General features: G+C 45.6%; 1 protein-coding gene across 1 annotated transcript; it reads right to left on the bottom strand.

Annotated features, from left to right (window-relative positions):
* Window positions 1-730: 730 nt before the first annotated feature.
* Window positions 731-13,770, bottom strand: C1H4orf54 (chromosome 1 C4orf54 homolog). Its single transcript, XM_031468932.2, has 2 exons — window positions 8,310-13,770; window positions 731-854 (listed from the first exon to the last, which is right to left on the bottom strand). Exon 1 carries the CDS (start codon window positions 13,741-13,743, stop codon window positions 8,344-8,346), a length of 5,400 nt encoding a protein of 1,799 aa, XP_031324792.1. The 5' UTR covers window positions 13,744-13,770; the 3' UTR covers window positions 731-854; window positions 8,310-8,343.
* Window positions 13,771-23,723: the final 9,953 nt, after the last annotated feature.

The following is a 23,723-nucleotide window of genomic DNA, read 5'->3' as shown; positions in this document are numbered from 1 at the left end:
CAGACTCCAAACAATCCGTGAGAGACAGGCATATGCAACTATGGTGGGAATCATTGAAGAAGAAAAATAATGCTATACACTCATAACAAAGGTTGGATTCCTATAGGGAAATAGGTATTTTATGCCTTTCCGAGACTAAGAATTTCATCATTTTAAATGCAATCACTGGCTCTCCTGTATTTCAAGCCGTTCTATCTTAAGGCAACAAATAGTCTCATGGCATTGTACAAATGGGAAAGTTAAAACAAGGCACAAAAGTTAAAACCACTGTTTTTCACAATCACATTTGAAATCATGCTGAACCCAAGAAAAGAACATACAAAACACAACCAAGAGAATGACCAGGCGTGGATGGTATAGGATTCAAAATGCAGACTCATCATATTTAAATCCAAACAAGTGCTACAACTCTGCCGGCTAGTCCTGCTCTACTCCAAGAATCTATAAGAAGATGTGTGATCCAAATGACTGATTTGCTGGTTTGGTTTACAGCAGAACCAGTCCTATTCTGTTGTATGTTTTGACTGAACTATGAGAACACTTGAGAGATTGTTTGCCTAGCACAAATGCAGGGGGGAAAAGATGACCAGAAGGCTTATATCCTGTATTAAAGTATAAAAAGAAATAGTTTTACACAGAAAAAAAAAATTCAACCAATCAGCTTAGTAAAACTAAAATAACACAAACTGTCTTAACAAGGTTATTCAGAAAAATATAGAAACTTACACACTTGGTTTATAAGAAGCAAAAACTAAGAATAACACATGTAGAGGACGTTTTTCAGATGAATTCTTTGTGCTGTTATAATGCAACCTTCAGATACAGGAAGACTTGTCCATCTTTCTGTCTTGCTCCTATAAACAAACATAATCAAAGAAAAGATTGTTATTTCTAAAAGTAAATCTCGCTCTTAAAGAAGCAAGAAAAATGTGAAAATACATTTTATTTACCTATTTAGTTATTTTCCATGTTAATAATGATGAAGTTCACATTTTAAAATGCGTTTGGTAAATGTGTTTCTCAACCTACTGGACATCATACTGACTTCAAAAAATTGCTCTCTTTGAAACATGAATTCAATGCAGTCAACCATTCAAAAATGATTTTAGTGTTAAAGATTTAGTTTCACTGAAATCATCCATAACAGAGATAAAATAGTATGACATATAATATAATGCAGAAATATTTAAACTAAATTGAAACATTTGAAATTTACTGTAACTTATTAATCTTGTTAAATGAATGAACTCTATCCTGAGAATCCTTGTAAAATGAATGATCACTGTCTAAATTATGTGGAATTTCATACTGTGCATTTTGTTTAAAATGAGATATACTGGTTAGAGCCTATAATTTAGTTAGATCCATTCGAAGACAAGCACTCACATGTTCAAAAGCTTACTGAAAATTAGCCCTTTCTTTCTATTAATCACTCTCTAAGTATAGTTTATCTATCAGGATTTTGCCTAAAGAACTTTTAAAATTAACATTTGGGAGTTGGTATTTGAACTTAATATCATGGAGACAGAAATAGAGTGACCTACAGGTAATATTTGTTAAGGATTAAGAGGGCTCTATCATGTGAAAAATAACCTCCAAGAAGTTTCAAATAACAGCTATCTAATCAATTATATGCAATCAGAGTCATGTGGCAAAGGCTATTTTAATCCTGCCATCTAGAAACTGGCCTGTGTTAAACACATGCTTAAGAAAAAAGAAGTCTATAAGTCTCATTATGGATTTATAGCTCATATATATATATATATATATATACTTCAAATTTGTTGATTTTACTCTTTTGTATTTTATATCAAGACATGACTTTCAAGACAAAAGGGACTGTTGTGGGTTTGGAAACTTCTCATTTGCTAAACTTAAGTTTTTCTACCTTATGAGACACAGAGCAGCAACAGGAAAAGAAAATATAACTGCAAGCGGAGGAGAAGACAATATATGGCCAAGAAGAATAATTTCAGTGATGATCCAAGGATCTAACCACAACTCAGGCTGAGTCCCATCATGAAGCAAGGTTTGCAAAGACTCCTTTAGCAGAGGCAGCACAGAGAGAGGGGAGAAAGAGAGAGGGGGAGACGGGGAACACTACAGGATGGGGGAGCAGTCTGAGATTCAGAGGAGAAATCTACTTCTATAAACCGCTGGCCCCTTTTTAAGGGCCCATAGTCTAGATATGGCCTTTTCATTCATTCACAGGATATTGCTTCAGCTTATATTCACTTCAGAGGAATTTTGTTTGAAATCTTGAAAGTAATGAAGTTGCTCCAATTCCTCTTAAGAATAAAATAATAAAAACAGCCAATTTAACCTATCAGAGGGTCATGAAGAAGTCTGTGAAGACGAGATAGTGACCGCACTGTGGCACCAGGCAGTTTGGCTTGGATGGTGTCCCATGATTTTAGGACCAGAACACATGACAGAGTTCAGCGGGGATGCTGGGTCAGATTTTCCCTTGCTTCACACAGGCCTGCGCCCAGACAGAGAGGAAAATCACGACATGCAGCTGGCAAACTGTACCCAGAGCTGTATAATGTGCTGGAAAGCTGTAGGGGATACTAGAGTCCCCTGGCCACAGCCAACTGGCCTGTCCCAAGGGATCAGGCAGCGCCAAGGGGACTGCAGAGCTGTGGGCATGGCCTGGCTTGGGGAAATATCAAGCAGTCTTGCGTATGAGCCCCTGGTGTTGCCCTGAGTGTCTGCATGAATAAGAGCTGACTTTCTGCCCTGGGGGAGGCCCCTAAGAGAACAGGGGCTTGTGAGGCATTTATAAGGTTCTAGTCTCCAAGGGAGACTGAACTCTTAGTCCATGCCGTGGACTGTGTGATATGTCTTTTGCAGTGATTATACAATTCAATTTTCACAACACTCCTGCAAGGTATCCCCATTTTACAGTTGAGGAAACTGAGGTCTAGAGAGGGCAGGTCACTTGTCCAGAGGAGTAAGATTTTGAGCTGAGGCTGCCTGACTCCAAGGTGCACGTATCTGGACTTTGGGCAAAGCTACTCAGCTCTCCTTCAACTGCAATGTATGAACCCATTGGCATCCAGTGGGGAGATCCCACTCTCAGGTGACATCCCACCACCTGCCTACCCCTCCCCCCCCAACACACACACACACTGGGAGCCACGGCCCCTAGAAGTGAGGAAACTTTCTCTTTGGGGCATACGATGTTTTAATGACTAAGGAGAGCTAATTTTTTAATCAAAAGAAAAACACACATAGAAGCTTAGTATATACTAGACCACCAGATCCAGGGTCAGTGTCTTAATCTTTTTCCAAATAAGGGAAGAGCGACAATTCACAACAAGGAACTAAGACGAGGAGGGCAGAGAGGGAGAAAGTGTGCAAACCAGGGGTCATCTCAGAGCACGGGCCACCGAACTTGAAGGGCCTGTATTTCAGTTGATCTATTGATCTGGGACAAGTTCTTTTTTCATTTGTCAATTAAGGATAAGAATAGTACCCAGTGGTTTAAAGGATCAGGTAGCATGATGTTAAATCTTCATAAGTAATAAATGATATTAAATCTTCTAAATAATAATAAATGATTAATACACATTAGCTATTACTTTTCATTTTTTATTAATTTTATAGAGGGTCAAGAAGAAAATATACAGGCATTAAAATTGTGGAGAAAGGCACAAAATAATAAAAATGGGGAAAGCTGCAATCCAAGAAAAGAGAAACGGAGAAAAGAAACGATGAAAAAGACATGAGGAAGATAATAAAATAGAACAGTAGCTCTATATAATAATTGGGAGAGGAAGCCACAATCAAGTTAGGGGAAAAAAATTACAAATAAGTGAATTGCTTCAGAAATGTAATACAATGTGAGCTGAAAAGGAAATGTGGAGCTTGCAGCCTGCAGCCCCACGGCCTGGCCTCAGGCACAGGTGGGGAGAATGTGCAGGTGAGGGAGCCGCAGTCCCCCCCACCCCCAGTCCACCCTTGAGGTTGTCCAGCCTGTGATAACAGCAAAGCTCAAGCAAAAAGGGAGGAGAAGAGAACAAGCAAGGTGGGGCACTGAACTACATCAACAGTCAAGTGAATGGGAAGGAGAAGCCACAATAGGGAATTTAAAATAAAAAACACAAAACAGAGAACAGAAAATAAATTCTCAAATAAATGGCAAGAGAAGAAAGAAGGAGACATAAGCTCATGGGCCCGATTCCAGGAAGGAGGACCACCAAAGGAGAGCGGTCCTGGCAGGACAAAGAGAAAGGGACTGGGCAGCAGTAAGAAGGAAGCAAATAGAAAGTAGACTCTGGTCTGGCGATAATTCAGATTTTGATCCCAACTCTGCCCCAAAGGGACGCTGTGACTTAAGAGGGGTCACTTAACCTCTCTGAGCCTCAATTTCCTTCTGCAATTTTAACATTGTGGGACATGGTTTGATAATCTAAGGATCCTTTGAGACCCCCTTAGAAAACTCTACAAAAATAGCTCCCCCTGAATCCAGCCCCGTTTCTCTTTCTCCTTCAGATGTGTGGGTTATGCTTAAGGGGTAGAAATAACTCTGAGGAAGTAGGGAGGAAAGAAGGACTAACAATGTAGAAACGGCATAAAGCACACTCAGAAAAGGAGAAGAAAATGGGTTAAGTTTTACTGAAAAAAACCACATTCAAATGAAACAAAATAATTGCAATACCCTCCGGGTAGCAGGCATGGTGCCAGTGAAAGTCTTCTGCTGCTATTGCTACATATTTATCTGTATGCCTTTGTAAATGGCATTTAGTAGCAAGTTTCAAATAAAATTTTAAAATAAATATGGCATCTAAGTGGGTGGGCAGGAAGAAGCAGGAGAGGGAACAAGTCAGCTACCTGCCCCAGGCGGCAGAAAACCCAAACCGAAACCATCTCACCAGAAAGGGCATCAAAGATCCTGGGGAGAAGTGACTTTCAAAACAAAAATCAACAAACGACAAAGGCCTAAAACACAAAAGGCCTAACAAAAAAAAAGAGGAAATAGTGAAGTTTAGACTGGTGAGCCTAGCATACTGGTGTGTGGCAGACGGGTTCCTGTTGTGACTCTCTAGCCACTGGGCCACTGGCTGTGAACAGCCTCGTCCATTCCTCATAATGTGTGATGTCCTTACTAAAGGAAAAAGAACATAAATAATGTTCTAATTATCTTCTGAGGGGCGTTGTGACCTGGCAAAGTTTGAGGAGGACTGCAGCTTTGACCACAGGCAGAAAAGAAGTGGGAAAGACTCAGCTACAGAAGCAAAACTAGAGGGAGACTCATAACGGAATACTCAGAGCGCAGCAGCAGCTGGTTGTGCTTGGATCTGTACGGGGGAGAAAGCAGGGCTCCCTGTTACAATGTACAGCTAAAAACAGATGATGAAATGCTTATTATTGGAGCTGGAAGGATTGTTAAAGGTTAACACAGGCCTTGAACACTGGCTTTGCGGTTCTGTGTGTCCAGGTCTGTGTCCTCCAGCTGGAGTGTAGGCTCTGGGCCTGTGGGACGGTACCAGGTCACATGTGGGCTTATAGCCTCACCACAGAGTAGTACACCATGGCTGGCAGACAGTAAACACGTAATTCACGTTTGTAGAATGAATGAGGGAATTATTGCATTTCAGACATTCATTTTACAAATGTCCGGAGAGGCACAGCAGATTCAGGTGTTCTGGCTGCCAGGTCAGAGCTCATTCCACTCGTCTGCCATCCTCCGTTTGCTCCCTGTCTCCTACCAAGGAACAAGCAGCGGCCTGCAGGGCACAAGGCCTGGTCCAGGAGCTGGGAGCCAGCCCCACGGGGACTGCCTGGCTGTCTCACTGCCTGGGGACCTCAGCAAAACCATCTCCTTCTAAGCCCCAGTCTTCTTGGTGAAATGCTGTGCTTGGATCAAATCATTTATGTGACTTCTTAGTTGAAAAGGGCACATGAAACCCTATTTACCTCAAGGAAAAACTCTGGAATAAGTCTAGTATTCAAAAGAAGTCTTAAACTGAAACCAGCTTCCAAGACTTCTCACTCTGATCATCTGCATGAATACCTACTGATGAATGAGTGTGTACAATGTAATTTTTGATGAATCTGAACACTGTTGGAATTTTTTTCCACATAAGGAAAAGTACTATACACATCTTTTTTATGTATCTGGCTTTTCTTTGGAAGGTGGCACAGAACTTGCAGGGAGATTTGAGCTATTATCTGAATTTGGGTCATTGAATTTTTGCCTGTATGCAAAAAGCTACTAATTAGTTCCTGACCAGTCAAATCAGGAAGCCAGCTTTTGCCTTTCTGTCCGTCTTGAGGGCTATGGACTAAAATAAAGGTTGAAGAAGGGAAAAGCTTTCAGAGAGATCATTGTTCAAATCTCCCATATGAAAAACTCTGATTTGTATCTGTGTCTGATGGAAACAACTCCAGGGCTAATCTCTCCAGGCTCAGCGACAGGAGAAAGGCCAAACGCAGCTGCCAAGGGGAAACGATGTGAGTGTGTGCCCGGTTCCTCCCTCCTCTGAGCCCTGTCCTCCCTTCCCCTTGCTCTGCACCTCCACAGCTCACAGAAAGGCCTCGCAGGATTAGCTGCTCCAAAATAGCCTTAGGTAAACACCCTACCTGTCCAGAAGATGAAGACGCTTTTGTGTCGAGGCTACACTTTTCCTTCTGCAAAACTGATTCTCTAATTCTGAGCCTCTTCCACATACATTTAAAAAAAATTTTCTACACTGAACATTATTTATCTTTAATCCTCCCCTGCCCTCTTTATTTGTGATTCACACATTTGCTTGTTGCAAATTCTTGGAAAGGAAGAATTCCAACCATCTACTAGACTGCAAGTAAAATTAGACTTATGCTTTCACCTGATTGCTCAGAGAAAGACCCAAGGATTTCTGAACAGTGGCTGAATGTTGTCCTGCAGTCCAGTAAATACAGTGCAGAGTAACAATCCCTTAATTTTGCAATACACTGTTATCTGGCGTTCAGATAAATTTTGAGTAGATATTATTGACCCATGAGTGTCATGCATGCCCAAGAACACAGCTGGTGAGAAATCGCTGCGACTCTAATCTAATGATTCTGCATCCTAATTTTAGACTCTTCCACTGCACAAAGAAATGATGTTCCTCTACTGCTTTTCAGTTCAGACAAGGGAGGAATGGTTTATTTCTTTCCTATAGGCAAAGATTTTCTCTCCCCTTTATCGCCGTTCTTATGATCTTGCCAAGGAGTGAAAGCCCCAGAAGCATTAATGATGTCCTCCCTGCTCTGAGGAGGACAGGGGAATGAGGGCGCAAATTTGTCCCCACAGTGCTGGCAGCTTTTTGCTGTATCAGAAGGTGGCTTCTGTCTTATGTGTTTGACCTGAAGTGTCTGGTTCAGGGAAAGCCAAGCTCACCTTTTCTGCCAAGTTTCACAGACTGTGTGGTTACAGCAAGGATTCCTGTCTGAATTTGGATTAACTTGGTAGGTGTCAGGAAACTACTCTATCTGATTCCCTTTAGAGGGAGCAAGGGGAATTTGATTCTTTCCAAAGGGAGAGAATGCAGATATGAAAAGGAGCCCCTGTAGAGCACAGTGGATTCGTCTGAACAGACTAGATCAAACACAGCAGCTCTTTCCAAGGAGCCACCAAAGCTCTGGAATTTTCCCCCCTTGTAGTGGTCATGCTGTGTGTGTGTGTGTGTGTGTGTGTGTGTGTGTGTGTGTGTGTGGTACCTTAAAGACCCTGGCCTCGCCTAAGAAAAAAGTATTCTGATTGTCTGAAAACAAAAACAGGAGCTTAAAAATATGGTCTCTTTGTATAAGAAACTTCAAGAGGAAGATGTGGTGGAGGGAAAGAAGCCTTTCTGCAGATTTGAGAAAACCTCCTAACAAGAACACGTCAGTCTTTGACTCTCCCTGCCCTGAGGAGCAGCCTGATTGACGGTGCTCCCGAGGATGCACGTGCCTCTGTCACTGCGGCAGCCAGGAATAGAGCGAAGCTCATTCCACAAAATCCAGACCGGGTTTTCATTTCTTCCCCCTGCCAGTCTTCATCCAAGGCTAACCTGACAGATCGAAGGTTCACATCCCTCCTACTCACTGTGGGAAAAACACTCAGGCAATTTGGAAAGGTCAAAGGGGAGAGGCCAGCCACTGGACTGAGGAGTGTGGAGAGAAGGAAGCTTGGCTAGAAAATCAGCTCCTTAATAATTTGGTTGGGGTTTTGCTTTATTCTTCCGAAATGCCCATTCCTAAAAACAGCCTCCTGGGCTGTAAATCTGCCACTTCAAACACAATGAAACAGAATTGCCTTTAATCCCTTAAACCCGATTATTGAAGTGACATTCACTCACCAGCTGCTCCGTTGTGGTTTCTGGTGACCTCTCCTCATCTGTGTTCCACCACAAAGCTCATGGTGGTGCCGTCAAAGGAGGGGGGGGCAATGATCCGTGGCCCCAGGGGCTGCGAAGTGATGCTGATGACAGGCTTGCCGTGCAGCTGGGCGAAGCCCTTGGCCCCCACCAGCTGGGCTGTGGCTGCTGGGGCAGAGGAGGAAGAGGCAGGAGACTGACGAGAGGCCATGAAGTATGGGGCCTCGGTGAATGCGGCCGCTGCCTCTTTGCTGGGGGGCTCTGCTGCCATGGGGGAGAGCTCACCACCCCCTGGAGTGTGAGCAATTGGTGTGGGCTGCAGGGCATTGGCGGGCAGCACCGTGGGCAGAAACCCAGGGTAGATCATGTAGGTGGGTCCATAGGCCCCGGGACTCAGGGCCAAAGGAGGCATAGGGAGGGACATGGGAGCCACAGCCTGCTGCTGGGAGGTCATGGGCACATCTACATACTGCCCTGTCTCGGGGTCAAACAGTCGCCGGGTCATGGGCTGTACTGGCGTGTCCACCAAATAGTACTGGCCAGTCGTCACATCCAGGAGCATCTTGCGCTGGGTCTGCTGAGGCTGTGGCTGCTGGAAGGGGTCTGTGGGGACTGGAGCTGGGCCTGCAGGGGCTGGGGCAGGCATGCCTGGCGGGGAGAAGCAGAGGACCTGGGGCTGGGCCCCCTGCAGGGTGAAGGGCAGCGGCTGCTGGTGGTAGATGGCGGTGGGGGGATGCTCAGGGCTCTGTGGCCCTGTAGGGGCAGCGACGGTCTCCCGGGGGTTGTCAGGTTTGGTGCGCCAAGCTGGCCGGCTGGTTCCACTGACCTGAGAGCCTTTGGGGCTACTGGGGACCTGACTGCGGGCACTCAGCGGGGGCAAGCTGCAGAGGGTGGCTGCAGAGGAGGCTGGGGGCCCCTCCCTCCCAGCCCCAGGCCTGCCTGGAAGCTCCCCGGCTGCAGAGCTTCCTTTAAGGGGGATGGTCAGGTAATTCTCACAGTCACTATTGCTCTTTTCCAAATTGCTGCCATTTTTCCTGTTGGTCACCTCTTCGAGAGGTGCCCTGGTGGCGGGAGAGATCTTGAGGGATCGGAGTCCCTGCGATCTGATGCTCTTGGCTGCTGAAGGACTCTCCGGAGAAGGCCCTTGTGGGAACTTGCCAGCCACACCCCCGGTCTTCTGGGTGCTGCTGGCACTCACTGTGAACACATTCCGGTTGCTGGGGAGGGGGGGCAGGGGCTGCAGGGGCTGGGTTCTGTCCACATCCTTGTGCACAGGGGGAATATACAGGGACCGGGGCCGCTCCCTGGCCAGGTTCTCGAAGGCGGCCGCGCGGGCGGACACACTCTCGGCACTTGGGTTGGAGTTTCTCCGCTGCAGACGCTCCACGGAACCCCCTCGCAGGACCACCCCGCCTTTGTTTCCGGTGCTCCGCTCTTCTGCCTCACCCAGCCGTCTACCCAGCTTGTCGGGGTCCCGCTCAGCACCCCCAGCCCCCTCCCTCTCCTCACTGGCGATGAGTGACAGGACGTGGCTGTCGGTCATCAGGGGCAAGGGGTCACTTTTCCGCTTCCACTCGTTCCTGTTGAAGCTGTACAGCTCTTCCATGGACCTCACGGCGGCCGTCAGCTTCTCCAGGGCATTCCGGGATGGCTTGGGGCCTTTCCCGTCCTCCTTGACCTCCTCCTCCTTGACCTTCTCCGGGGTCCTCTGAGCAGAAGCCTTGGAGACAATCTTGAGCACAGGCAGGTATGAGCCCTGCTCCGGTTTATTGGGAGCGATGGTGGCCACAGGCAGCCTGCCAGATGCCCTGTGAACCAGGACAGTCCCTTCTGGCGAGGAGGAGTTCAAGGCCCGGCTGCTGCCCACCTTGCCCATGTTCTCCCTCGGCTCTCGGTCCATGCTCTCTTCCCTCTGGTTGACAAGAGTCTGGCACGTAATCACCATGGGGGACAGGGATCCTGAGCCACCAGCTGCAGGAGCCAGCTGCCGGGGTTTGGGCCCGGTCAGACCCTGCTCTGGGGTAACACTGCCCTTGTCACTGCTGTCCCCAGACCCTTTGATTAGTTTCCGGACATCTCTCACCTGGTGGAGGGGGCCTTGGGCCTTGGACTTGTCTCTGACGTCTCTCACCTGGAACTGGGGCACTTTTTCCAGGTTGTCCCCCCGGAATAGTTTCTGCTGTGCCCTGCTGTTGTCCTCTGTGGTCTTGAAGAGGTTAGAGGCGCTACCACTGGCCAGTTTGGGCGTGAGCAACTTGGCAATGTTGAAGTCAGAGCTTGGCTGTTGCACACTCCCTAGCCGGATCTTGATTTCAGGAGCCTTGGGCCTAATCACTGCCATGGAGGTGGCCTGGGCAGCAGGGTATTTGGTGGCCTGCTTCCCTGGCTGCTTGTCCTTAGGTGTCTGCTGGATATTGGGGACAAAGAGGCGAGACATGATGGTGGACTTGCTGGCAGAGATCTCCCCGAGATCAGCCCTCCAGTCACCTCCTTTGGGGAGTTTCAGCTTCCCAATGGGGGCTTTTTCTTCCCGCTTCTCAGCCTCTTTCTCCTTCCATGACCGGAATGCACTGTTCTGACTACGGAGGAAGATGCCCTTGACAGTCTCTGATGCACTCTTTTTAATTTCACACACTTCTTCAGTGTGTCCCTCAGTGAAATTACGGCTGGAGCCTGTGTGGCTCTCCCGAGGGGCACTGGCTTTGAAAATTGGGGATTTCGACTCGGTTAGGGACCCCTCCCCACCTGCATCAGACACGCTGACCACCGTGTACTCAGAGCCGGCCTCTGAGTGGCGAGAACTCTGCCTCTGCAGGCCCCTTTCCCGCTGCTTCTCACCCCCCGGAGGAGGGCGCTCAGTCTCCTTGGAGGTGCTGGAGAGGTTATGGTGGGATGTGTCAGTGACTTCTCCCCTCTCCATTTTGAACTCATGCTCCCGCTGCATCTTCTTGGAGATGACATTTTTGAGCAGACTGGAAGCAAACTTGGACTTCTTCTGGGGGCCGTCAGCGCGGGAGGCCGGCTTGCTGCTCTCAGACGTCTCTGAGCCATCATCGGTGTACACCGACCCAGGGCCCTTGCTGGGGCCTTTGGTTGTGGCCCTGTTGGGTCCAGCGGCTGAGCTGGCTTTGCTCTCACTGCGTAAATTCAGAGGCTCGAGAAGGGTGACCACGCGGGGGCCCGACTGGACCTGCTTCTGGAAACACAGAGGTGTCTCCACGTGTTTGATTTCCCCCTCGACTTTGCTGACTACGAACTCCAAGGCCTTGGTCTGGGACTTCTTGGACTGGATGTAGAGCTGGTCTGTGGTTGTCCTGGCCCCACTGCCCTTCCTCAGACCCGCAGCCACGGAGGCCGCGCTGCTCCTGAGGAGGCTCTGTTCCACCCTGGCTCCAACACCTCCACATTTTAAGTCCAGGAAGGTCGACCAACGCCCAAAGCCGACTTCAGAGAGTGCGGAGGACTCCCGGGAGCTGATGTTTAGAGCCTCAAAGTAGGGGTAAGCGAGGCTCCGGAAGGCCCGGGAGGTCAGGTTACGCACCTCTTTGTCCGCATCGTCCAGCTCGCTCACGGCACTGGAGGCTCCGCTGGAGTAGTCCACCAGCTCCTTCGCCCGGATCGCCCCGCACCGGGTTTGCAGGCGAGCAGGGACGGCAATGAATTTCTTTGCATGGTCCTGAGCCACGGCTGCAGCCGGGTTTTGCTTCAGTGAACTTGAATTGTGTTCAGCAGCTGTAGAGACGCGGAGGCTCATGTCGCCTTCATGCTTGGCAGCGTAAATAATGTTTTGCTTTGCACACACGTTGCTAGGCTCATTTATAGCCCGGGAAGTCGGTTTGATTGATAGGAGGATCTGGCTTGCTGTACTCCCACAGCTGCTTGCGGCGGCTGCTGCGCCTGAAGCTGCCTCCGGGGGCTCCGGCAAGGGCTCACTTGGGGTGGCAGTGCCAGGCCCGGTGGGTGGGGGAGTGGGGTCACTGTCCGAGGGGCCGCTGCCCACTTCCGTGCTGCTGGTGTCGCGGCCGCTGCTGCCTGCGCCGGGACGGGCCGGGTCGCTGCTGGTGGGGCTGGGTGTCTGGGTGGCGTTGGTGCTAGGAGTGGTGCTGAGGTAGCAGCTGTTGTCGTCGTCCTCTTCGGTCGGGGTGGTGACGTCCCCTGGGGTCTCGTCGCTGCCACCAAAGGAAGCATAGTCCACGAATGAGTAGATCACGTTGTTGTCCTCGAAATCCCAGCGGGAGGCCAAGCCCACATCGAAATCCATGTCCTGCTCTACCTCGCTCAGCTGGATCTCATGGGTGGTGATGTAGTGAGCCTCCTGATTTTTGGGGGGGTCCCTGCTGCCCTGAGACTTGGCAATAATGTCTCTGCACTCTGCTCCATCTCCTCCTCCCCCACCTCTCCCTGCTCCTCTTCCTCCCCCTCCTCCTGCTTTTTTCCCTTCTTCTCCTCCCCCAGGCCGACAGCTCACTGCATTCTCACCGCTGTCACTCTCAAAGCCCAACGATGAGGACGAGGTGGCCAGAGCCCCTGTGGATGTGGTGGTATCATCCATCTTGGAAAGGCCACCTTCTTCTGCTTTGTCCACCGGGGAGGAGGAGGAGGATGAAGGTGAGAGGTTGCTGCCCTTATCAGTGCGGGAAAGCTGGGACCTGGACAATTCCGAGGAGGCAGGATTCTTCTGGGGGGTTGGAGCCTCGCCCTCTTGACTGCTGGGTTCATCTTGGGTTTTCTCCTTGGGACTCCTGGAGCCCCTCTGATCCCCTGGGCTCTGCTCCAGCGTGAGTCTCATGGTCCGGGGACTCTCCCTCTGGACTCCTGCTGAAGCGCGCATCTCTACATATTTTGCTTCTCGCTGGGAGGAGGCTGATGGCTTGGGAAGTGGCCGCAGCTGCTGCTTTAGCTCCTGGCTATCTTGAGCTCTGCTCACCCCGTCCCCCACCTCCTTCAGTCTGCCCTGCACATTCAGCTCAGGAGAGGCAGCTTCCATTCTGAGCGCTCGCCTGGGTTTCAGCAACAAGAAGAGACAGTGGTGAGCACTGGGGCTGTCCTGGGTCCCCCTCTGGCCCTGGAGGGGCTGCAGAGTTGCCTGAAGTAGGGTCCCACGTGCCTGGAATGGCCCCAAGGCTGTAGGCGCCACCGTGGCGGCTGCCACCACCTTCCAGTTCTTCAGCCCCTGCAGCGGGTCCCGGGCAAGACTGAGGGAGGTGGGAAGGCTCCTGGATGGGGTGGTAGAGGTGGTCTGTGGCCAGGGGGCTGCTGCTCTGGCCGAGACCGTAACCAGCTTCCCGTAGCTGAGCTGTTCTGTCCAATTGTTTGCCTGGAACCTTCGGCAGCTAGGAGTCTGAATGCCATCGGCCACGGAAGGAGCAGCATCTGCAGGTCGACCCTGGGACTCCCCGAAATGAAAGGAAAGCATGTGCTGTTTCTGGTGAAGCCTTGTCCCTTTCCTGGATGGGGTAAGAGTGGGTCACGTCATTCCAGAAATATTTTTAGTGTCTATTCCCTAGTCATACCGAAACCACACTTAAGGGTAGAGAGAAGAGGCTCTGAGATGAAGAGAGAATGTTGGGGGATGGAGGAGGCACGTGGGTTCTAATTGAAGTCAACCAAATGTCCTATGTAATCTATTACAATGATGTCTAGCAAGTATGAAATTATTCTTTACTCACTGCCATCTTTTACATGATTAAATGCTTTTTCCCCCTTGTTCTTAAATAAAATCCAAATTCAGGATTGCATTTCAAATCAATTAAGGACACTCCAAAAAGACTTCAAAATCTCCCTTGGACATATGGTAGCTTTATGTTTGTCTCAAAATCTATATATTTTCTTTCTCTTTCATCTCAAACCAGTTGAGTCCTGGTAATACAACTTTTCATAGAGTAAAACACGCTAGCCCTCCTCCCCCAAAGTTCCACTTTATGAAACATAATCTGTTTAAAAACAGGAAGTATTCCTTCTAGAATCCTTACTGTGTTGACTCGAAGTATAAAAGAGCAATTTTCAAAGACTTAAAACTCAACACTTTAAATAAACTTTTAATTATAGTCACTAAAAAAGGAGAAAATGGGTCAAAGATGACACAAATTCAAATCCCTACAATCTCAAAAAAGTTCCCTAAACTTCTAAAACCATGGCAAGACAATAAACCTCCAATTAAATATAGCCTGATCTGCAGCCTGACGATTCAGTTACACTGGCTGCATTCCAGACCTGCAGGGCACCGAGTCAAAAGGCACGAAAGAACAACAAATACACTTACCCTTTATGAGTACAGTGCGGCTTGGAGGGAGGTTCAGAGAGAAATGTGAGCCACTGGCATGTCCCATGGAAACGAAGCCAAGGTCCCAGCTCACTGGCTCTGAGGTCCCTCCATTTTAGACAATTCAGTAGTTGTGCAAGTGAACTTGCCAGGCAACCCAAGATGGGGGTTCTGTGCTGGCCATCCTCAGGGAAGATCCCTTGGGCACTATCAGCGGAGAACCATGACTCTTGGTTGGGTGAGATCTGGCCCTCATCACCTGCCAGGCCCAGTTCCACCACTATACATAGTTTATGTGTCACTTATGCCGATTGAATAAAGCACTATTTTAAACATCCACATTTGTGGGGAACAAAAATAACACCATCAACCATCCCCTTCCAACATGAGTACCACCCCCACACAGAAAAATGCTCCTTCCTCTGGGTGGGCGTGGGGGGTGGTATGGAGTGGGAGCCCCTAGCAACCAAAGCATCGCCTTCTCATCCTTGGGATGTGGACAGCACGGCCCTGCCCTTCTTCCCAGGACAACTCCTGCCCACATCACTGCCATTAAAAACACGACAAAGGGAAGGCTGGAAATATCAAGTATCACAATGTGGATATAAAGCCAGAGCTCTAAATGAAGAGAGTAAAAGAGAAAAGGAAATAGAAAGAAACAGAGAAGGGGAGAGAGGAAGAAAATGAAAGAACAAGAAGGAGAGAGAGAGAGAGAGAATTTGCTGAATTTGCAATCAACTTTTTGATTATGGAGAACCATGTGAAATGGCACAAAATCCTGGATTCTTAGAGATAATAGAAATTTACAAATCATAGTAATTACAACCAAGAGTTCTCTAGTGCTTACTATGTGCGAGGCACTATCTGAAGCACTTTTAAATGTGTCTATATTAATGTATTTAATTTTCATAACAAGTTGATGAGTTAGGTACAATTATTGTAGTGGTGTTCTAGATAGGAATGCTGAAGCATGGAGATGTGAAGAAGTTATGGAGGCGGTAGGGTATAGCTCAGTGGTAGAGTGTGTGCTTAGCACGAATGAGGTCCTGGGTCTTGGGTCCAATCCCCAGTACTTCCATTAAATAAATACATAAATAAACAAACAAACAAACAAACCTAATTACCTGCATCCCCCCCCACAAAAAAAAACCCAGCAAAACAAAACAAACCAATTTAAAATTAAATTTAAAAAAAGAAGTTATGGATCAGAATTCACACCCAAGACATCTGGCTCCAGAGCTTGACCTGCAACTGCTGTGCTGCAGAGCCTGGCTCACCTCCACGCTCGGACTCTCCGCGGCACTAGATGCTCGATTAGAGGGAACAACACATCCGAGGCAACTTTGTCTGCTGACTACAAATAAACCATAAAACCATTTCTTGGTTTTGTTTTGTTTTATATCATCAATCTGTGTACACATTATGTATATTCACAGATTAAGGAACATGAGCCTATAAATAAAAGAAAGTAAAACATAATTGGCTCCTTCAGGCAAGCAGAATATTTTCATTGCCCCATTTCAATTTTGGGTTGACTTTTGCCTTGGACAAGAAACCTGGAACACTGCCTCCAGCACCATGGGCCATGCACACTCCATAGCTGAACAGAACACAGAGTTTCTGCCCATCAAGGCAATTATAGTCTAAGAAAGACTTTTTCCAGCACTTTCCATATGGCCCTGTCTGTCATGACAACTCAACAGATTTCAACAATTTCTTCCTGTAGTTGGCAAAGTACAAAATTGGAAGGTTAGATGCCCTGGATGTGGGTTAAAGCATGATTGTTCAATGCCTTAAGCTCTGGAAACTTAACTTCCAGATTCTTGCTTCCTTTAGGGAGCACCACCCTAGCCAAAGCTCCCCAGCAAAGAGAGGTTCATCTGAAAAGAGGTACTCACCTCCAAAATATCTGTGTGGCTCCTTTTCTCTCTTCTAAGTGAATGCCAGTGTAGGAAAAAAAAAATTGTAGAAAGGTGTTTTTCAAATAAAGTCAATTTCCAAAAAGTGGCGTTTAATTCAAACCACAAATTCTGTTTAAAAATCAAATAAGCAGAGAATTTGGAGTAGGACAGACTCTATCAAAAGAGTAAAAAAAAGAAATTCATAAATGGAAAAACAATGACCAATTGCAGGGAAAAATAAAAGAATGAGGAACACCAAACTTCTGCCCTCCAGCATTTTCAGAGTTCTGGGTCAGTATGTGTTACTATGAAATGCTCTCAATTCTGCTGAGATCATTTTTGGTCATTCATTAGCCACAGAGCCTTTTATTCCTGAATATGACTACAGTCATCTATTTTTTTTTTTTAAAGATGAACTCAGGGATTGCCTACCTGATCTCAGCTCTTGAGCAACTGAAGTGACTAATAACACCAGTATTTACCCACGTTAAGCAAGCATACTTGCTAGACCAGGCAAGGTATACTCAGTTGATAACTTTATATGGAAATTCAAAGAGCAACAAAGGAAATGACTCAGCATCATTATTTTTATCTCTGCAGAGAAAGTTTCTTAGCATTCCCCGAAAGTCTCGTGAGATGTGTCATAGTATAGAAAACTTTAACATGATTAAAGAATTAAGAATGAAGGGCAGGCCATCCACCAGCTGGTGAGTAGGTGTGGTTATATGTCAAGTCTCTGACAGTGGCACAGTATGATCAACAAATATCTCATTCAGAAGGAAGAACAACTTCACGGGTGGAGACTATGAGACCCGAAATGAAGAGACGGGTTTAAACTCTAACTCAAACTGGGAATCAGGCAAAGAATTTTTCAAACACAGACATTCTCAGGATTCTCTGAGGTGCAATAGGAGAGTTTCTGATCACTTTAAATTTTGCGTAAGACTTTCCATAAACATCTCTCCACCTATTTACACACACTGATGAGAACAAGGCTTTTCTGCTGGCCGCTGCTTTTAATGCCTAGAGTGTGACCAGCTGTTTCTCCTCCTGGCCCAAGTTGACACAGTAAGAATTACTTACGAAGGAAAGGCATCATGTTGCAGTTGTTTAATAATAATAATAATAATAATAATAATAATAATAATAATAATAATAATAATAATAATAATAATTTTTGCTGGAAGTGCCAAATAGTGCCTATTTAGTTGCTGACATAAATGTTTTACATACTTTTAGCTTATTAAGTCCCCTCAAAAACACCATGAGAGGGCAATTATTATTCCTATTTTATGGATAAAAAATTGAGATTGAATGAAGACAGGTAAACTGGATTACTCTTCACAACTTGTAAGCACTGGAGCGCTGATGACCTGGCTCCAAGGGACTCAAGCTCACACTTCGTTGATGACTGAGCTTTCAGTCTGTGAGTGGAAGTCACAGGCTCTTTCCCATTCTGGCCAGTTAGCTGCTCCACAGCCTCCACCAGCTGCCTGCTCACAGGAGCAGCTGGTCTCCATGGAGTCCAAGGAAACGGAGTGGCAGGATTAGCGTAAAACTATCCCTGTGAATAGAAAACAACATGCACCATGAGGATGAATAGTAGCATTATCTTCTGGTGCAAAGAAGAGCACGTTATCACTGAATCGTGCCTTGCACATCGTAGATGCAACCTCTTAGCTATGCCCTTAAAACTTGGAAGGACAGGAAGGAACAGTTCACCACCAGAAATAAAACTTTCACAGACACCCAAGCCTGCACACAGAGGGCAGAGGAGGTGCAAAGTGTCCTTCACTTTTCCCCTTGAGTCAGGATGTGTATCAGAGGGTTGCTCCTCTCAGGTGTCCCTTTCTCCCTCTCTCGATGGTCTCCTAAACATTTTGCCCTCCCTTTCTCCAAACCCACCCCTCTTCTGACAGAAGTTTCTGTCTCATTCTCTCTTGATGGAGTAGTGGAGTTTTTGGTGTTTCAGATCTTACTGGATAAAGAAAAATGATCTCTTCCATCCAGCCTCAAAGTGAAACATGGACAGGGTGAATAAATCTTCCTCTGTGTATTACTGCCCCTTCAAAAAGCCTAACTGGAAATGTTTGTCCATCTTACCTGAGACGTCCATCTGTTATCCCAGCCTGTAGGAGGCAGGAGCCTGAGAGGCGAGTTGCTAAGGTTGGGAGAGCAGGTCAGGGAAGATGTTTCTTTAGGCCTTCACAAGTTACTGTAAGTTTTTTTCTGGTTCGTGTTGAAACAAAATTTAAATAATCAGTCAACTCAGCTGCTTGTCTACAGAATAACACAAATATTTATTTCTGAGACTTTAGAAAGGATTTTTTTCCCCTTTTAATTCTTGATATTGCATTTGGGGGGGCTAAAATCATGTTTCTGTTTTGTGTTACTTTGAAAAATATTTCTTCTCCCCACATTTCCGATTTTAGACTGCAGCAATTTCAAACAGGAGCCTTTAGAGATATACTCAGTATTTTATTTTTCAGCATTCCATTTTCTATAAATTTTTGGAATGATCGTTATGAAAATTGTTTAAATATCTCATCTTCCTTCCTGCAGATTGCACATTCAAATCTGCTCAAAAGTGGAGTACTGAGATGCAAATTAAGCAACTTTTTAAGAAAACAACCTGACTATTTCCTGTCATACATAAGAAGACCATTAGGGTTTAATAATATATGGACAGGAACGTTTATTGCAGCCTATCACAATAGCAAAAAGATTGGAAACCATCTAAATATCAACAAGAGCAGGGTGGCTGATTGATTACGATGCATGCACACCACGGCTCACTGTGCGCTCATTCATTCTGCAGACACTAAATGAACAAAAATGTATGTTCCAATCTAGAAAGAAATTCCATGAAAAGAAATTATAGAATAAAATGAATCAGTGTGATTCTATTTCAAAAACAATAGTAAAACTCAGTAAGTGAACTTAAAGTTGTATCAACAAAATATATAGAAGCGTAACACCAAACTAACATTGTTTTTGTATATATGGAAGGTAAGACTGAATAGTTAATAAATTTTCCTTTATGAGCCCAGTGTTGTTTGAATGGCTACAACAAACATGTTTTTCTTTTATAATTAAAAAAATAGATTTATTTTGGAAAAATTTGATTTCCTCTATGAACGTTCCTTAAGTTAAGCCCATTCAGCTTCAGATGGAAGCAAAGACAACTCATACTGCAGTAGACCGAAGAGGCTTTTGAGTTCTACTTCCAAATTGTATTAATGTAGGAAGTGAAGTTCAGACAACATAAGTGTCTTGCCCAAGGCCACACAGCGAGGAGGGGATGAGAACTAGAATCTATTTTCCTGACTCCAAATTCAGTGCTTATTCCCGTGTTGCTCAAACTTTGTCACCAAAGTGACCAGAGGGAATAGGAGACTTAATTGCATTCTCAAAAACCTGGGGTATGTTCCCTAGAATGACAGATAATTTTGTGGTGGCTTTATGCTTTACCTTAATAACTGATGTCGATTAAATAGCCGCACTACTGCCACATGCAACAATACAGGTGAATCTTATAAGCAAAATGTTAGGAAAAGAAGCCAACTGCAGAGAGAACATACTAAGTGAATATATTTACATAAAAATCTAAAACAGGACAAATGAACCACTGGTGTTGAAAGTCAGGATGGTGGTGACCTCTGGGGGCAGTGTCAGAGAAGAGCCAGTGAGGGCTCTGGAGTGCTGTAAGTTCCATTTCTCCACCCGAGTGCTGGTTACTTGGACGTGTTTACTTTGTGAAATTATATCAAGCTGGATTCTTATGATTGTTCAGTTTTCTGTACACACGGTATGCAATATGTTCATTAAAAAATTACTGTGAGGTTTACAACCGTAATATGCCCATATCTGTTTTCTTATACATCTTTTCAAGTCTTGAAATAAAGTTGGTAGTTTATAGAAACATGCAGTATGTGTTTTATCACTTCACATTCCACTCGGCGAACTCCAGGGTGTCTCCAGTGGGGCCAGTACCTCTGATGGTGATGAGATGCAGGCGTCATGGCCATCTCTGCCTGCAACAATAAGCCAGAATATTGCGTGCCAGTCTACAGAGAGCTTCTGAGCTAGGACACTGGAGTTACATTGCTTGTGTTTGAATGACTCCACTTCTCCTAGACTTACAGCAAGTGGTTTAAATTCCCCTTACCTGCCTAGGGTATACGTCAATAGAGCTGTGAGCACTGAATTAGATAATTCACTTAAAGCCCTTAGCACAGGGCCTGGCCCGTAATAAGCAGGGAAAAAATGTTAATTGTTGCTAACTATTGTTATGCTTTGTGGAAATTTTAACCCTTCTCTACCTACAAGTGTATCTCCCATCCCCAGCGCCCTAACAAGGACACCAGACATGGCTTTATATGCAACAAGTGCTCAATGGTTTTACATTGAATTGAATCCAGTGATTCCCCATGGTCTGCAGGAGAAAGTCCAGTTTCCTAGTTTTCATTTAAGGTTGTCCCTCACTTCAGTCCCTACCTATTTTCCAGCTTCAGTTTCTTCACTGTTCTGTATTAATCCCCTGTCCTGATCACACACATCTAAAACCATTTCCAGGCATGCCCTGCAGTTTTGTATCTCAGAATGTTTCTTCGCTTATGTCTTGCACTGTCCCCACTTTCTGAAATATCCTTCCTCCTTCTATAATTTAAGCAATCTTTTAAGGCCAAGATTAAATTGATTTCCTATGGCAATGCTTCTAATCTTTTTTGATTCACAAAATCCTTCGAGAATATGAAAATTGCAATTTGACAATTCTCCCTCTTAGGAAAAAAATATGTGCATATATGCAAACCATCCACTTCTGGAGGTTTCATAATCCAATCCTGGGCCAGCCCCACATCTGCGGTCCTTAGACTATCATCACCATTACGAAGTGACTCATTCTCAACGCCCAACAGTCTCTGGATAAATAAATCGGCCCTCCTGCTGACATTTACTTTCACTTTCGTGTGCTATTTTTCTCATACTCAGAATGTAAGGTTTTTGAGGACAAAGGCTTTGTCTCATACCTCTGCCCACAATGACTATGCAGTATGCCTTGTATGTAGTGAGTCCAAGTACAAATGTGTTGACTAACTGTTCCCTTATTATCTATAGTCTCCCCTCAAGGTGCTCTCATCCTGGCCTATAGTCTCAGATACCTCACACTGGCTGCTGTCCGCCAATAGTATGCCTTCTGCCCAGACGTTGTCCCTCAGTTCTGGATTCATATACCCCATATATGTTTTCATATGGATGTCCAGTAGGGATCACAGAGGTACCATGTCAAGAAGGGAATACATGGTTTATTCACACTGCCCTCCCCTTTTCCCAATCTTATTTCTAAGTGGCACTTCCATTAATTGAGAGCTGGGTCCTCCCTTTTACTCTGCTCATCCTCATCCCATTCAGTAATATGTCCTCTCAAATCAGTTTCCAAAATACATGCCAAAGCCAACCCCTGTCTCCATCTCCAGAGCTACTACGATGGCCCAAGCCTCATCATTCTCACGTGGCCTCCAAACTGCTCTCCCTGCTCCCTCTTGGCCCCTCTGAAGTCCATTCTCCAGCTGCCAGAAAGTTTTAACAATACAAATCAGTGCTGCCACTCCCTCTCTTAAAACCCTTTGCACTGCGCTTACAACAAGGTCTAAACCACACGTGACCTGGCTCCCACCTTCATCTCCAGGCATGCTTCTTTGGTGCTCCTCCAGAAGCAAACTCTTCCCTGCCTCAGGCTATCAGTCTCTCTGAAAAACCCTTCTTCCTTTCCCCTGGCTCTTAAATACCCAGCTTCTCCTTATCCTTCTTATTTTAGCTTAATCTTCATTTCCTCATGAGATCTTCCTTGATCATCATATCTAAAGGAGCTTCAGAATGACCACGTGTCCCATCACTCTGTATATTTCACTTCTGTCCTTTCCAGTCCAATTACCTTAACAAAACTGTTGTCTTTATTTCTCACCAGAATATAAAGTCTCTGCAGACAGGGATCATGTCTGACTGATTGCTTTAACACCAACCAACATCTAGGAAAATATAAGCTCCACAAGCACAGAAATTTTTCCCCCTTCCTTCCTTCTTTCCTTCCTTCCTCCCTCTCTTTGTTCTCTAATATTGTCCCCAGTGTCTAAAAAAGGCCTACCACATAGTAAGCACACAACAAATCTTTGCTGACCATTGTATCCTACTCTTCGTAGGGACTCAGTAAATGCTACTTTGTCTGCTATCAATAAATAATTAAATCATTACTTTCGGATAACTGGAGAAAACCTAGCAACGTTATTCAGGGAAAATCCTCCTTAAATGAATAACTAAAAATGACTTATAACTGACGTATCAAAGCACTATGATCTATGGGTATTATTAACACATTGTTTATAAAAGGTTGTATCCCAAGTCCTTAGAAACGCTTAATACTCAAAAGTTAGTAAACAATCTCCTTGGTATCTTGTTTATCTTAAAAATTTGCATGATAAAAAACTTAAAAATAAAGCAAAGATAAACTTCTACATATGTTATCACATAATATAAATTCAGAATGAATAAATCCTAAAATCATGACTGTTGTACATAGTTCAACTCAACAATTGAGGTAAGTTCAGAAGTGGCCTCTCTGGAATATGTCAGCACATTTCATTAAACCATCACTGCCTCTAACAAAATCCTCTGCTGTCTGTACACTGGCCCATGACATCATGCAAGAGCTTCCCGGGTCAAAAGATATCTCTGAATATGGATACTTTAAAAGGTCAGGGGTCATTAATCGAGAATGACTGTCTCCTTTCAGCTCAGAAAGCTGACCATTTTCTGCCAGCAGCCCCGGATGATGAAGGGTGCCAGGAGGTGTAACTGCCACTGCTGAGCATCCAGGCTTAGTGGGATTACAAAGGAAGGAGAAATCAGCCAGATACATTTCAGGCCCGCAGACCCTTCTTGTATTTATAACAACATGTTTTCCTAGTAACAGTTTATTTTGCTGAAAACATTTAATAAAAACTCTCAGAGCCTCTTAGGGAGAAGATGGTTTCACATTCCCTAGTCAAGCACCTGCCTGACTTTAATGTGCTACTATTTTAGTCACTGGAAACATATACCCCCTTCCATAAGACTCAAGTTGGTCTCTGTGTAATTACCATGCTTATAGCCCCTAAGAATAGAAATAGGTGCAGAGGATTTTTCTGGCTAACTCTGGTGAACCATCCCCTCTCAAGCCCTCAGCAGCTAGGGAAG

Source organism: Camelus dromedarius, chromosome 1 (assembly GCF_036321535.1).
Source record: "Camelus dromedarius isolate mCamDro1 chromosome 1, mCamDro1.pat, whole genome shotgun sequence".
NCBI classification, from domain to species: Eukaryota; Metazoa; Chordata; class Mammalia; order Artiodactyla; family Camelidae; genus Camelus; species Camelus dromedarius.
This window is presented reverse-complemented; position numbering and strand designations above follow the sequence as displayed.